Genomic DNA, 13971 nt, shown 5'->3' on the forward strand with positions numbered 1-13971 from the left:
ATAATCTTAGCTGACCTTTCACTATTGAGGGAATGCTGTACTGTGGGGGTGCTGTCTTTCGCTTGAAATATTAAACTGAGGCCCTATCTGCCTGTTTAGGTGGATATAAAAGATTCCTATGCCACTATTTGAAGAATAGGGAGTTCTGGTGCCCTGGCCAACATTTATCTCAACCAATACCATGTGCAAATTAACTCGTCATTTACCTTGTTGCTGTTTGTGGGATCTCGCTGTGCATACATTGGCTACCAAGTTTGCCTACATTACAATGATTACACTATGAAAGTAATTCATTGGGATGTCTTGATGTGAAATGCAAATAGTTTCTTTAAACTCCAACTCAATTGATGAAACAGGTGCGCTCAAACTGAGGGTGGTTGTGGAGAGATGAAGAGCAGGGTGGAGGGCCGTGGCTGTGATTCTCTCAGGGGGATGAGTTTCTAATCTCGGTGAGTGAAGGGATGCTTGTGCCACGGGCTATTTATTGACCGCCGCAAATGCATGTCACGTACGACCCCTACAGCTGGGTTGAATGCAAGCTTGTTTTGGGACCCCCTCGCTAATCCCAACCTGGGTGGATGGTGCTGGCTTGGTCAGTCCTGGCTCTGCCCCACTGAAGGAGGGGGGATTTCTTAATCAGTTGCAGGTCAGACAGCTGCTTCTATTGTAAGAGAGAGAAAATGGATGATTTGCCATATTGAGCAGAGCTGGAACTGTTGCCCCGTCCCCCCCCAGTCTAGTTTTGAAGTTTTTTACTTTTAGCATTCAGAAATTTCTAAAGTGGACTTTTATTTGATCAAAGCACAATCTCTCCTCAGAACTTCGGCACTGTGAAGCCATTAGTCCATCAGTACTCACCCTGTACACGAGCGACAGCTGCACCCACCGGCGTCGGAAGGCCGACAGGCACGCGCTGCGGCTTCAAGCGCCGCACGCGCCCGTCTCCAACTGCCACCATCGCTGCGCGGGAGCTCGCCGCGTGGTTGCGATTGGCTGGAGCAGTTGTCAATCACAGGAGCTCGACATCCTTTCTTTGGGCGGGACTTTTTTTTTACCGGAAGTAAGTGTGGCTGCCCGCGAGACCTGCCGTGAAGTAGGGAGACAGGCGGACGGACGGACGGATAGTGAGCGGGCGGGGCGGGTGAGTGAGTGAGTGAGTGTTTGGTCGGTCCCGCGCGGGTTAACGCGGCCGTTGGGAGCGCGAGGGATGCACTCCCCGGGTGTTGGTGTCTGGGGGCCGCGGCGGTTTGGTCAAGTCAGTCTTATCTCCTCCCCGGGTGGAGGAGGGGTAGCGGGTTGGGCGAGTGTAGGGTTGCCAACACTCCAGGAGTCTCCCGGGATTAAAGATATAGCTCCAAGACGCTGCTGGAGAAAAATCATTGGGGCAATTTTTTAAAAAAAATAATTTTTTTTTTAAAGAATTCTTTGCACAATTTTGTTTGTTGGTTATAAAAATATTGGAAATAAGAGGGGGGAAAAAGGTGTTTGACTAGGAGAGGCGGTTGGAGGCAGGAATATGTTCAACCAGAGTTGGCATCCTTAGCTGTGAGGTGAGGGAGGGAAGGCCACCTGATCTGGGAATGATACAATTTGAAGTACTGAGTGGACTTAGTTTGCTTTAGAGTAAAGCTGCCTTTTAAGTGAGCAGTTTAATCTGTTATGCTAGTTATTAAAGGGTAAGGATGGTCCATTGCAGGGCCACCAGCTGATATGGTTTCCAAGGGTTGGGCAGCTCAGGCTCTGTTCCCAGGTTAGTCCAGTCCATTGGTTGGTAGTCATAATTCCACCTTCACCATACATGCCAACAACAACAGCTTGCGTTTATATAGCGCCTTTAACGTAGTAAAACATCCCGAGGTGCTTCACAGAAGTGAGACCAGACAAGACTTGACACTGAGCCAAAGAAGGATATGTTAGGACAGGTGACCAAACGCTTGGTCAAAGAGGTAGGTTTTAAGGAGTGTCTTAAACGAGGAGAGAGAGGCGGAGAGGTGTAGGGACGGAATTCCGGTGCTTGGGCCTAGATGGCTGAAGGCAAAGCAGTCAGTTGTGGGGCAAAAGAAGTTGGGGATGCACAAGAGGCCAGAGTTGGAAGAATGCAGAGATCTCGGAGAGTTGTAGGGCTGGAGGAGGTTACAGAAATCGGGAGGCAACAGTCAGCATATTGAGGATCCAATCAGCATTTGTTGAAACCAATCAACACAACTAGCTCCCTCTCTGCCCTTATTCCATTCTGATCCGAGACCAGTGGCTAACACTGGTCAGGCCCCTCTCCTGCCCGTTGTGCATCTCCCGGATGTGCATCTACAGGTCCGGATTTCCACTTCTGTATATTATAAGTGGGAACTCCTGACGACACAAAGGCAAGGGGGGCTGGCAGAATGAGTGCCAAAGGGGAAATGGAATGGAAGGGTGGTGAAAGAGGGAGGAGAAATTGATGGCAATGAAGCGGGAAATAAAGAGATGGCAATAGAGGGAAGAGGCAAGTGGCTGGTAATGGAGGGGAGAGGAAAATGGGCAAAAGCTGAGAGCAGTGCTTTAGGGAGAAGTTGGAAACAGTGCTTTGGGGTGGGGGAGGAAGGATAGTGCCAGCATTAACTGGGTGTGGAAAGCTAAAAAGTGAACTCGGGGAGGTAAGAGTACCAGGTTGAACAGGGTAGGATGGAAGGAGAGTGCCAACTTAATCTTGCTGGAGGGGGGGGGGGGGGAAAGAGGGTGAGAAGAGGTCCAGTATGGACTGGATGGGTTGAAGAAGAGGTTGTCTGTGAAAGGGTGGGGATTGCTTGGGGTGCAATGTCTTTGATCTGGTTTTGCAGGGGCTATATAGTGCCTTTGTCAGCTTTTTTGAAGTTATTGGCTAGTGTTTGTATTCTAGATTGGCACGGATGCATCATGTTGAGTGGCATCAATGTAAGATTCTTGCTTATTGGTCACATCACAGCTACCTACCTAGCAAAAATGTCCTGGTTTTAAAATCCAATATGTTCTAGAAAAAATGTATTTATTTTCAATGTATGAGATAGTACTTGGAATTTAAATAGTTCCCTCTAGATTTCTGGTTTTAATTTCTTCTCGCTTGTTTTGTCTCGTCCTTCCCTCAGGACTCTTATGACAGGTGCCCAAGTACCTCACCGAGGTGCCAAGGCAATGAATGTCAGGGTATTTGTGTGCTCCCTTGATGTCCACGCACTATCCAGCTGGCGTCACTGGGTAGTGATCAGGAATACATACTCTAGCTAATCGTCCCCTCCTTAACCCAGAGGCTCTGAGGCAATTGTAGCACTCCCAACTGCTACCCTGTCTGAGATCCACTAACCCAGCAGAGAATGGGAATTGAACTTGTGACCCTCATGTCTGTATGACTCAGCTACTCACTAAATAAACTTGCTGAGCCACTGTGGGAGATTTCTTTCCTTTTTAAACAATTATCTTGTTTGTTGACATGAATTCAGGAATTACGTAAAGAATCTAGGAATTGTTTTGTTAGGAAGTTGAGTACAGTGGTAAAACTGGTATTTTTGGAGTTATTGTTAAGGGTGTATATATAATGCAACCTGTGTTTTTTATAAAGGATTTTTTCACTTTTCTCTCATCTGCCTGTACCATGCATCATCCCTGGGCAGGTGACCTGCTTTCAGGTTTCTGTGAATGTTGCTTTGAAATTGGCTGCTCAGAAGTGCTCTCTGGCAGTGTGGCAGGACTGTCAACATCTGGAAAGTCTTTGGAGTGAGATTTATAATCAAAAAGCATGAGGCAAATTACAAATGGAGTTGTTTATTTTTAGGAGCAAAATTCACTAAATACAGACGAAAATGAGTGCGTGTCACTCCAACTGAATGAGTTGATAGTTTTGGAAGAAAGGGTTATCATTATCTCTGATTTTTCATGCACTGTTTCTGGGGAACATAGGAACAGGAGTAAGCCATTCAGCCCTTCAAGCCTGTTCTGCCATTCAGTTAGATCATGGCTGATCTGTATCTTAACTCCATTTACCTGCCTTGGCTCTGTAACACTTAAGACCCTTGCCTAACAAAAATCTGTCAATCTCAGTTTTAAAATTTTCAATTAACTCCCAACCGCCAAGTTTTTTTTTGGGGGGGGCATTTTCCAGATTTCCACTACCCTTTGTGTGAAGAAGTGCTTCCTGACATCACCCCTGAATGGCCTAGCTCTAATTTTAAGGTTATGCTCTTTTGTTCTGGACTCCCCCAGCGGAGGAAATAGTTTCTCTCTCTATCTACCCTATCAAATCTTTTAATCATCTTAAACACCTCAATTAGATCACCATTTCATCTTCTATACTCAAGGGAATACAAGCCTATGGTTCCTGCTCAGTCAACCAAATAGTTACAAGTGTGTGAAACATGGATGCAAACTCTACAGCATCCCTCTGTGGCACAGTGCATTGGGTGTCTTATCGTTGTACTTTCCTTTCTGTTAATCTCGAGCTTTCAGGAGCAAGAAATGGGCGTTAGGCTTGACAAGATCCCAACTCTGCGCCTCTGCTGTATTGCCATATCCCCATATCTCTTCAGAACTCATCTAATTGCCTCTTGAACCTAATTATGCTGTTTGCTTCAAAGCCTTCCCTGGTAACTTATTGTACAAGCCCACTGTCCTTTTTGTGAAAAAATTCCATCTTAAATGAGTGACTGTTACACAAATCTTCATTGCCTATTTAAGAGCTTTGCAGTTTATTTCATTCAGGGAATTTATTGGTTTTGAGTCCTTGATTCTATGTAGAACCTCTACTGTATTAATGTCAGAAGTCCCAGAGGACACATTGTGTGTGTTATGTGGGGGGTGTCTTCAATAGTTTGTGTCCCCAGAGCAACTTTCTTTCATTAGTCGTCTTCCACACTTCCACTGCAGCATGCAGTGCTCAGATTGCATTTTTGTAAACAACTACACAAAAAATAGCTGTTTTACTAGTGCAATTTAAACACTGAGCTGGCTAAATGAAGATGAATATGCCAGTTTGGTGTTGTGGTTGACCAACAGTAATTAAGGAATATTCCTCCAATTTCACTTTTTGTATGTAATTTCCTATTTTCTTCCCCCTGCTTAGTTACTCGTTATGATGGTGTGTCTGAGATTGGAAATCTGCAGAAAATAAACATGGGAGCTGACTTGAATCACTGTCAATGCAACTTGAAAGCTTGGTAAAGAGTATATACGGTGCTATTCATTATACTGCCACTCAAATTAACTCTACATAGAAATTACGACATGGAAACAGGCAGTTTGGCCCAACCAGTCTGTATTGGTGTTTATCCTCCATAGGATCAGCAGTCTTAATCCCAGCAGCCTGCTTTGTTCCTAAATCCCTTTAGCTCCCTGACCTATCTAACGTTGACATGATCTCTGCTTCAATCATTTTTACACAGAGGATTGTGAGGCATTACACAGCCTTACAACCATCTGTGTAAAAATGTTTCTCCTGCTCTCTGTCCTAAATCGCTTACACTTAATCTTTTATCTACGTCCCCTGCTTCTGGACCCCTTAACCACTGCCACTTTTTTGCCTATTCCACCATCTTATCAATATCCCCATGCAACTTTCTTTGGTCCTTTGAATTATTTACTATTCTTCCTATTTTAGTACCATCTGCAATTTTGGATAACACTCCTTCTAGCCATATATCCAAATAATTGATGGATACAATGAACAGAAAGGGTAGCAAAATGGATTAACAACTGGTTAGAAGGGAAGAAACAGAGTAGGCGGTAAGGGCAATTTCTCAGTGGTTGAAAGTGGGTAGCAGTGTGCACACTGCTACCCACTTTCAACCACTGAGAAATTGCCCTTACCGCCTACTCTGTTTCTTCCCTTCTAACCAGTTGTTAATCCATTTTGCTACCCTTTCTTTGTTCACTTCTGGTAAACATGCCACAATACTCATGGAGCATTGTATAGCCTTAGCAAGACCTCTGGAGATCTACTGTTCTGGCTGGATCTCTCAGTGTTCTTATTATCCCAAAAAAAGTGATGAGTTTACCATCACTCTTTGGCCCCTTTCTAAGTTTCCTTCTGCCAATGCAATTTCACTTATTGTATACTTATGCATGGTTTTTCAACCAACGTGAAAGACTTTACATTTAATAAATGATACCTCTGTTTATATAATAGCACCATATCACATTCAGACAGCTCAAGGTAGGAAATGCAAAGAAATATTTTGAAATGCAATGACTGGTATGTAGGCAAATATTTCTGTTAAATTTAATTTGCCATTTGTCTGCCCAATTGCATAGTTGATCTAAATAGAATCCTACAGCACAGGAGGAGGCCATTTGGCCTATCACACCCTTGCCGGCTCTGAAAAATCTGTCCACTTAGTCCAATTCCCGTGCCCTTTCCTCATACCCCTTTACATTTTTCTTAAAGTAGTGTAAAATATTCCATTGTTTAGTAGAAAATGGCAAGTCTCCTGACCTCTCTTTTTCTGCTGACTCCCTTCGTTGTGTAGCTATAAAATGTCAAATATTTTTTATTGAGAATGCAAAGTGAAGGGTCAAGACCCATGGTACAGGACATGACCAAGGTTGAAGGGAAGCTGAGAGTGGTCAAGAAATAGTGGTTAGGTGACACCATACTTAGTTTTGAAAGATGTTTAGGAGGAAGGAAAAACTGAAGGAAGTAAGGAGCTCCACATTTTTGAAATCCTAGGAAAGATTATTAGAGTAGGAGATGGTGTGATGAGTCCTGATTTCAGAGAGGAGGAGGAAGAGCATGTATGTGAGTGTATTTGGAGCTTAGGACGGACAAAAGAGGGAAATTCAGAGGAATAGTGATCATAGCAGAATTCATAAAGTAGAAAAAGGAGAGGTTGCAACAGAGTGAGGTTGAAAGCCGGAGATGAGACAGGGAAGAGTTAAATGTACTCTACAGACCCTTCTACTTAGCATGTTCTATCTTCAGACAAAGCCTGACCTGAGTCCTGTTGTAAAGTTAATGTTTCTCGTATTCATCTAAAGAGACATGATCATTTGACCTATAAATGAATGTGGTTTATTATATTAACATCTGCAAAACTACTTTGTTTTAAAACAAATTTTTTCAGTACTTTTATAATCAAAGTAGTGGGTTTGTACAACTTTAAAGTAATTTATTTACTCAAAGTATTTGAGTAAATAAATTGAACCCCAGTTGGGATTGGATGTTAGGGTCCTATACGCAATGTGTTGTCAACCCCAATGCACTTCCAGTACAAAACTCTGGTTTGGCACCAAAATGGTAACTCAGACCATAAGAATAGCCAGTGTGGGAATCAAATGGCTTACTGCTACAGTAGGTGTTATTGAATTGGGACAAAAGCACATTGTTCAAGCAGAATAGAGAGAGCTTCACTCTATCTAACTGTGCTTTGCCTGATGTGAACCCTTGATGCTGACATTAGGTGCCTGAAATGGGAAGGTTTTCTTTTTCTTGGTGCTAACTTTCAGCATAAAAATCACCAAAGATAAAATACATCTAATTTGGATTTACTTATTTAAGATTCAATTTTTATGGTTAAGGCAATTGAGAAGATACTTGCCTAATTTATTAAATGTTTTGTAAAATATATGTATTTTTATATAGAATTGTAATATTGCCTTTTGTGCCACTTACCATTCCTAGTTGGGAGTACTGATTTGCTAAACAATTAAAATGTCTTTTTTTGTATTGGTGGATTTTGCCATGGCCTTTCTTGATTGGAAGTTAAATGTCAGTTTTCTCCTTTCAGATGCTGCAGTTCTTCTGAATGATTACACTAGGTCCTGGAATGAGTGATTGACATGGAGGCTCGATGCACGGCTCGAACCCTGCAGGTGGTGGATACAGAGTATAGTGCGGATGCTGTTGAGTGGTGCCCCATTGACACATGGCATAATGTACTGACCTGTGGTACTTACCAACTAAAGAAGCCTGAGAAGGTACAGTGCCACGCATGGGGAGAGAACTCAGTTGATGCATAGTAGGTCCATCTTTATTTATCATTAGGAGTGTTGCAGTCTGATCTGACTTGAAGACTGGAGTGCAATGTAGGTTTTGAATAAACCAAAGCAGGAGTTCTCATGATGGTATGACCTGGTGTGGTACTGATCAATACAGATTAGGAAGGTCTCCGATTCAATTCTGGCCTGTGCTGCTTCAGCTGATCTCAGCTGGGCAACAGTGAGGATACCACAATTGTCTTGAAAATTCCTGGGATGTGGAGAATTTAAAAAAAACAGCTTGGGCTCAACACCCCTGATTGCTGCCTGCTGACTTCTTGCACAGTGTGTGTGTAGAGATGACTGTTGAGGGCAGGATCGAGCTCAGCTATGATTCCTTTCATAGTTGAAATACCTCCCTCAGAATCAAATTTTACAAAGATCCACATCTTGCAATTTGCACTGATTAGCAGTTTTGTATTTGACTCATTGGGGTTTATAATTGATTTGCTTGTAACTTCGACTTTTTCAGGGTGCAGGAGATTCTGAAAGTAATGAGCCCCACCTGCGACAGGGACGTCTTTACCTCTACTGCTTCCATCAGGATCAGCTTTATTCTCCATTAACAGAAATACAGAGGATTGAAATGCCTGCAATATTAGATCTCAAATGGTAAGCATTAAACAAACAGGGAGTACGGTGTCACATAGATTGTTGTCCATTGATCGATTCCCCTTCCCTATGTAGCCAGTAAAATCTAGCTCTCCCGTCCCATTTGTCTCACCACCTCCAGAAAGTATCGACTCATTCTGGGCAGCTCTTCTAATGTGTTGGCAACCCACCTGTATCTCATCCAAATCACCATTCTTCACATATGAGCCTAGACAGTGAGTAGCAGCAAGCTGTTTGACCATGGTGCGGTGTCTCGTAGTTGAGCCCAATCCTGTTGTCATTTGTCATCCACATGTGCTCCTTCCAATAAAGGTAACTAATGTTTTGAGATTTTTGACCATTTAACCTAGGAGGACTTTTGGGCAGTTTTTATTATGATACTGATATTAAGTTAAATTCAGCTCAGCAGAGGTTAAATCCAAAACATACAGCTTTTGGGAATGCGGATTAGAATTTAGCATCTATCAAAGGATTGTATTTTTCGCATACCCCATCAGTTTGAGGCAATGAGATGCTAACACATTAGAGAGGAAATTGGTTGCAATATGTTGGAATGGCTTCATTTGGGGGTGGGGGGGGGGGTACTGCCAGGGAAGCTCACACCTAAGAGGGTGGTAGCTGGTTTGACTGGCAGCTCAGCTGGCTAATCCTTGGATGTGGAGGCTTGGAGTGGGTCAGAGGTCAAGCCTGTGGTCTTCAGTCCAGCTAAGTAAGATGGAGTCTGAGAGAGCGGGAGCACGACACGAGGAGGGAGGATTCTCTCCTAAGCTTAGTGAAGTTGCTGGTAAGAAAAGTATATTTAGCCTGCTAATGGCAGTGTGACGTACTTTGTATTTCTTTGTTGTGAGTACAAAATAGATTAATATTCACTCTAAATGTTAACTGTTCGTTCACTTATTATTTGTAAGTTGAATCAGCTGTTTATAATTGTTCTTGTCTTACTAAACTGTTAATCAGTCTGCCTTTCGGAAGATAAGAGAAACGAACACTGGGAAATGTGAGAGATTGTAGTACCCAGTTCACATAACAAGGGCTTTTCATTGTTATGACCTCTGGGCCATCTTATTGTGTAACTAGATATTGGGCAGTAACAGTAAATTCCTGATGGTAAGGAATGCCGGATCTGCTTATGGGAGAGACCAGTGACGCTGAACCCGAAGGAATATCTTGTACAGACCTGAAATTTTTAACAGTCACTTATTACAGAATCATAAAATGATTACAGCACAGAAGGAGGCCAATTGGCCTGTCGAGCCCGTGCTGGCTTTCTGCAAGAGCAATCCAGCGAGTCCCACTCCCTCGCCCTTTCCCTTCAAGTACTTATCCATTTTCCCTTTGAAAAACCACTCGCTGTGTTTAAAAAAAAAGTTTTCCTCGAGTCACCTTTGGTTCTTTTGCCAATCACCTTAAATGTGTGTCCTCTGGTTCTTGACCCGTCCGCCAATAGGAACAGTTTCTCTCCATCTACTCTGTCTAGACCCCTCATGATTTTGAACACGTCTGTCAAATCTCCTCTCAACCTTCTCTGCTTTAAAGAGAACAACCCCCGCGTCTCCAGTCTATCTACGTAACTGAAGTCCTTCATCCCTGGAACCATTCTAGTAAATCTTTTCTGCACCCTCTCTAAGGCCTTCACATCCTTCCTAAAGTGCAGTGCCCAGAATTGGACACAATACTCCAGTTGTGGCCGAACCAGTGTTTTATAAAGGTTCATCGTAGCTTCTTTGCTTTTCTACTCTTCGCCTCTATTTATAAAGCCCAGGATCTCGTATGCTTTTTATACTTTCTCAACCTGCCCTGCCACCGTGGAATCATGGAATCACAGAAAATTACAGCACAGAAGAAGCCATTCGGCCCATCGTATCCATGCCAGTTTCACCTGCAAGAGCAATCCAGCTAATCCCACTCCATCGCCCTTTCCCCGTAGACCTGCAAATTTTTTCCCTTCAAGTACTTATCCATTTTCCCTTTGAAAAACCACTCGCTGTGTTTAAAAAAAAAAGTTTTCCTCGAGTCACCTTTGGCCCCAGGTCTCTCTGTTCCTGCACCCCCTTTAGAATTGTACCCTTTAGTTTGTATTGCCTCTCCTTGTTCTTCCTAGCAAAATGTATCACTTCGCTCTTCTCTGCATTAAATTTAATCTGCCACGTGTCCACCAGCCTGCCTGTCCTCTTGAAGTCTATTACTATCCTCCTCACTGTTCACTACACTTCCAAGTTTTATGTTATCTGCAAGTTTTGAAATTGTGCCCTGTACACCCAAGTCCAAGTCATTTAATATATATCAAGAAAAGCAGTGGTCTTAGTACTGACCCCTGGGGAACACCACTATATACCTTCCTCCAGTCCAAAAAACAACCATTCACCACTGCCGTCTGTTTCCTGTCACTTAGCCAATTCTGTATCCATGCTGTCACTGTCCTTTTTATTCCAAGGGCTTCAACTTTGCTGACAAGTCTATTATGTGGCACTTTATGATTTTAAAAGGCGTTTGATATACACCACATCAACCACATTACCCTCATCAAAAAACTCAATCAAGTTAGTTAAACACAATTTGCCGTCAACAAATCCGTCCTGGCATTCCTTAATTAATCCACGCTTGTCCAAGCGACTGTTAATTTTGTCCTGGATTATTGTTTCTAAACCTTTTCCCACCACCTGACTGGCCTTTTTTATTTGTTCATGGGATGTGGGTGTCGCTGGCAAGGCCAGCATTTATTGTCCATCCCTAATTGCCCTTGAGAAGGTGGTAGTGAGCTGCCGCCATGAACCGCTGCAATCCGTGTGGTGAAAGTTCTCCCACAGTGCTGTTAGGAAGGGAGTTCCAGGATTTTGACCCAGCGACGATGAAGGAACGGCGATATATTTCCAAGTCGGGATGGTGTGTGACTTGGAGGGGAACGTGCAGGTGTGGTGTTCCCATGTGCCTGCTGCCCTTGTCATTTTAGGTGGTAGAGGTTGTGGGTTTGGGAGGTGCTGTTGAAGAAGCCTTGGCGAGTTGCTGCAGTGCATCCTGTAGATGTACGTACTGCAGCCACGGTGCGCCGGTGGTGAAGGGAGTGAATGTTTAGGATGGTGGATGGGGTGCCAATCAAGTGGCTGCTTTGTCCTGGATGGTGTCCAGCGTCTCGAGTGTTGTTGGAGCTGCACTGATCCAGGCAAGTGGCGAGTATTCTGTCACACTCCTGACTTGTGCCTTGTAGATGGTGAAAGGCTTTGGGGAATCAGGAGGTGAGTCACTCGCTGCAGAATACCCAGCCTCTGACCTGCACTTGTAGCCACAGTATTTATGTGGCTGGTCCAGTTAAGTTTCTGGTCAATGGTGACCCCCAGGATGTTGATGGTGGGGGATTCGGCGATGGTAATGCCGTTGCATGTCAAGGGGAGGTGGTTAGACTCTCTCTTGTTGGAGATGGTCATTGCCTGACACTTGTCTGGCGTGAATGTTACTTGCCAGTTATCAGCCCAAGCCTGGATGTTGTCCAGGTCTTGCTGCATGCGGGCACGGACTGCTTCATTGTCTGAGGGGTTGCGAATGGAACTGAACACTGCAATCATCAGGGAACATCCCCATTTCTGACCTTATGATGGAGGGAAGGTCATTGGTGAAGCAGTTGACGATGGTTGGGCCAAGGACACTGCCCTGAGGAACTCCTGCAGCAATGTCCTGGGGCTGAGATGATTGGCCTCCAAACAACCACTACCATCTTCCTTTGTGCTAGGTATGACTCCAGCCACTGGAGAGTTTTCCCCCTGATTCCTCCTGACTTCAATTTTACTAGGGCTCCTTGGTGCCACACTCGGTCAAATGCTGCCTTGATGTAGTTGCTTGGTTTATCCTTACACCCTTTTTTGAACAAGGGTGTAACATTTGCAATTCTCCAGTCCTCTGGCGCCACCCCGTATCTAAGGATGATTGGAAGATTGTGGCCAGTACCTCTGCAATTTCCACACTTACTTCCCTCAGCAACCTAAGATGGATCCCATCTGGACCTGGTGACTTACCTACTTTTAAGTACAGCCAGCCTTTCTAGTACCTCCTCTATCAATTTTTAGTCCATCCAGTATCTCAGCTACCTCCTTTTACTGTGACTTTAGCAGCATCCTCTTCCTTGGTAAAGATAGATGCAAAGAACTCATTTAGTACCTCAGCCATGCCCTCTGCCTCCATGCGTCGGTCTCCTTTTTGGTCCCTAATTGGCCTCACCCCTCTTCTTACTACCCGTTTACTATTTATATGCCTATAGAAGACTTTTGGATTCCCTTTTATGTTAGTTTCCAGTCTATTCTCATACTCTCTCTCTGCCTCTTTTATTTCCTTTTTCACTTCCCCTCTGAACTTTCTATATTCAGCCTGGTTCTCACTTATTATCAACCTGACATCTGTCATATGCCCCATTTCTCTGCTTCATCTTACTCTCTATCTCTTTTGTCATCCAGGGCGCTCTGGCTTTGGTTGCCCTACCTTTTCCCCCCTTGGGAATGTACCTAAACTGTACCCAGCCCATTTCCTCTTTAAAGGCTGTCCATTGTTCGATTACAGTTTTGCCTGCCAATCTTTGATTCCAGTTTACTCTGGCTAGATCCGTTCTCAACCCACTGAAATTGGCTTTCCTCCAGTTAAGTATTTTTATCTAGATTGCTCCTTGTCCTTTTCCATAGCTAATCTTACAACTGTTCCCTAAATGTTCCCCTACTGACACTTGACCCACCTCATTCCCCAGAACCAGATCCAGCAATGCTTCCTTCCTCGTTAGGCTGGAAACATGCTGATCAAGAAAGTTCTCCTGAACACACTTCAGAAATTCTTCCCCCTCTCTGCCCTTCACACTATTACTATCCCAGTCTATATTAGGATAATTGAAGTCCTCCATTATCACTACTCAATGGCTCCAAAACCTCTGTGTAATTTCCCTGCAAATTTGCTCCAATATCCTTCCCACTAGTTGGTAGCCAATAGAATACACCCAATTGTGTAGTGGCACCTCTATTATTTCTTAACTCTAACCAACTAGATTCTGTCCTTGACCCTGGGTAGCAATATTCTCATTGATCAATACTGCCAACACCCCCCACCTCCTTTCTTTCCTTCCCTATCTTTGCTGAACACCTTGTATCCAGGAATATTTAGCACCCAATCCTGTCCTTTTTTGAGCCAGGTCTCCGTTATCGCCACAACATCATATTCCCGTGTGGCTATTTGCACCTGCAGCTCACCAACCGTATTTACCACGCTTCGTGTGTTTACACACATGCACTGTAAACCTATCTGAGACCTTGTATTCTCACTTAATCTGATCCTACCTAATACTGTACTATTTCTTACTCTAGTGCTATCTCTCTCCCAATCCTTTGTGCACCTTGTTTCTTGTTCCCAATG

At 43.9% G+C, this 13971-nt stretch overlaps 2 protein-coding genes across 5 annotated transcripts in view; one reads left to right on the top strand and one right to left on the bottom strand.

Moving 5' to 3' along the window:
- The window catches only part of mrpl41 (mitochondrial ribosomal protein L41), a 128331-nt gene that overhangs the window by 75930 nt on the left and 38430 nt on the right, over positions 1-13971 (bottom strand). The window lies entirely within an intron of this gene.
- The window catches only part of dph7 (diphthamide biosynthesis 7), a 33430-nt gene continuing 20518 nt past the window's right edge, over positions 1060-13971 (top strand). The window contains exons 1-4 of one of the 2 annotated variants that reach the window (XM_067969545.1): positions 1060-1141; positions 5069-5162; positions 7728-7917; positions 8450-8589. In XM_067969545.1, coding sequence (XP_067825646.1) covers positions 7780-7917; positions 8450-8589 — 278 coding nt within the window. In that variant the 5' untranslated portion in view covers positions 1060-1141; positions 5069-5162; positions 7728-7779. The remainder of the gene's footprint in view (positions 1142-5068; positions 5163-7727; positions 7918-8449; positions 8590-13971) is intronic. The other variant, XM_067969544.1, reaches the window with a different exon arrangement.

Source organism: Heptranchias perlo, chromosome 31 (assembly GCF_035084215.1).
Source record: "Heptranchias perlo isolate sHepPer1 chromosome 31, sHepPer1.hap1, whole genome shotgun sequence".
Taxonomy (NCBI): Eukaryota; Metazoa; Chordata; class Chondrichthyes; order Hexanchiformes; family Hexanchidae; genus Heptranchias; species Heptranchias perlo.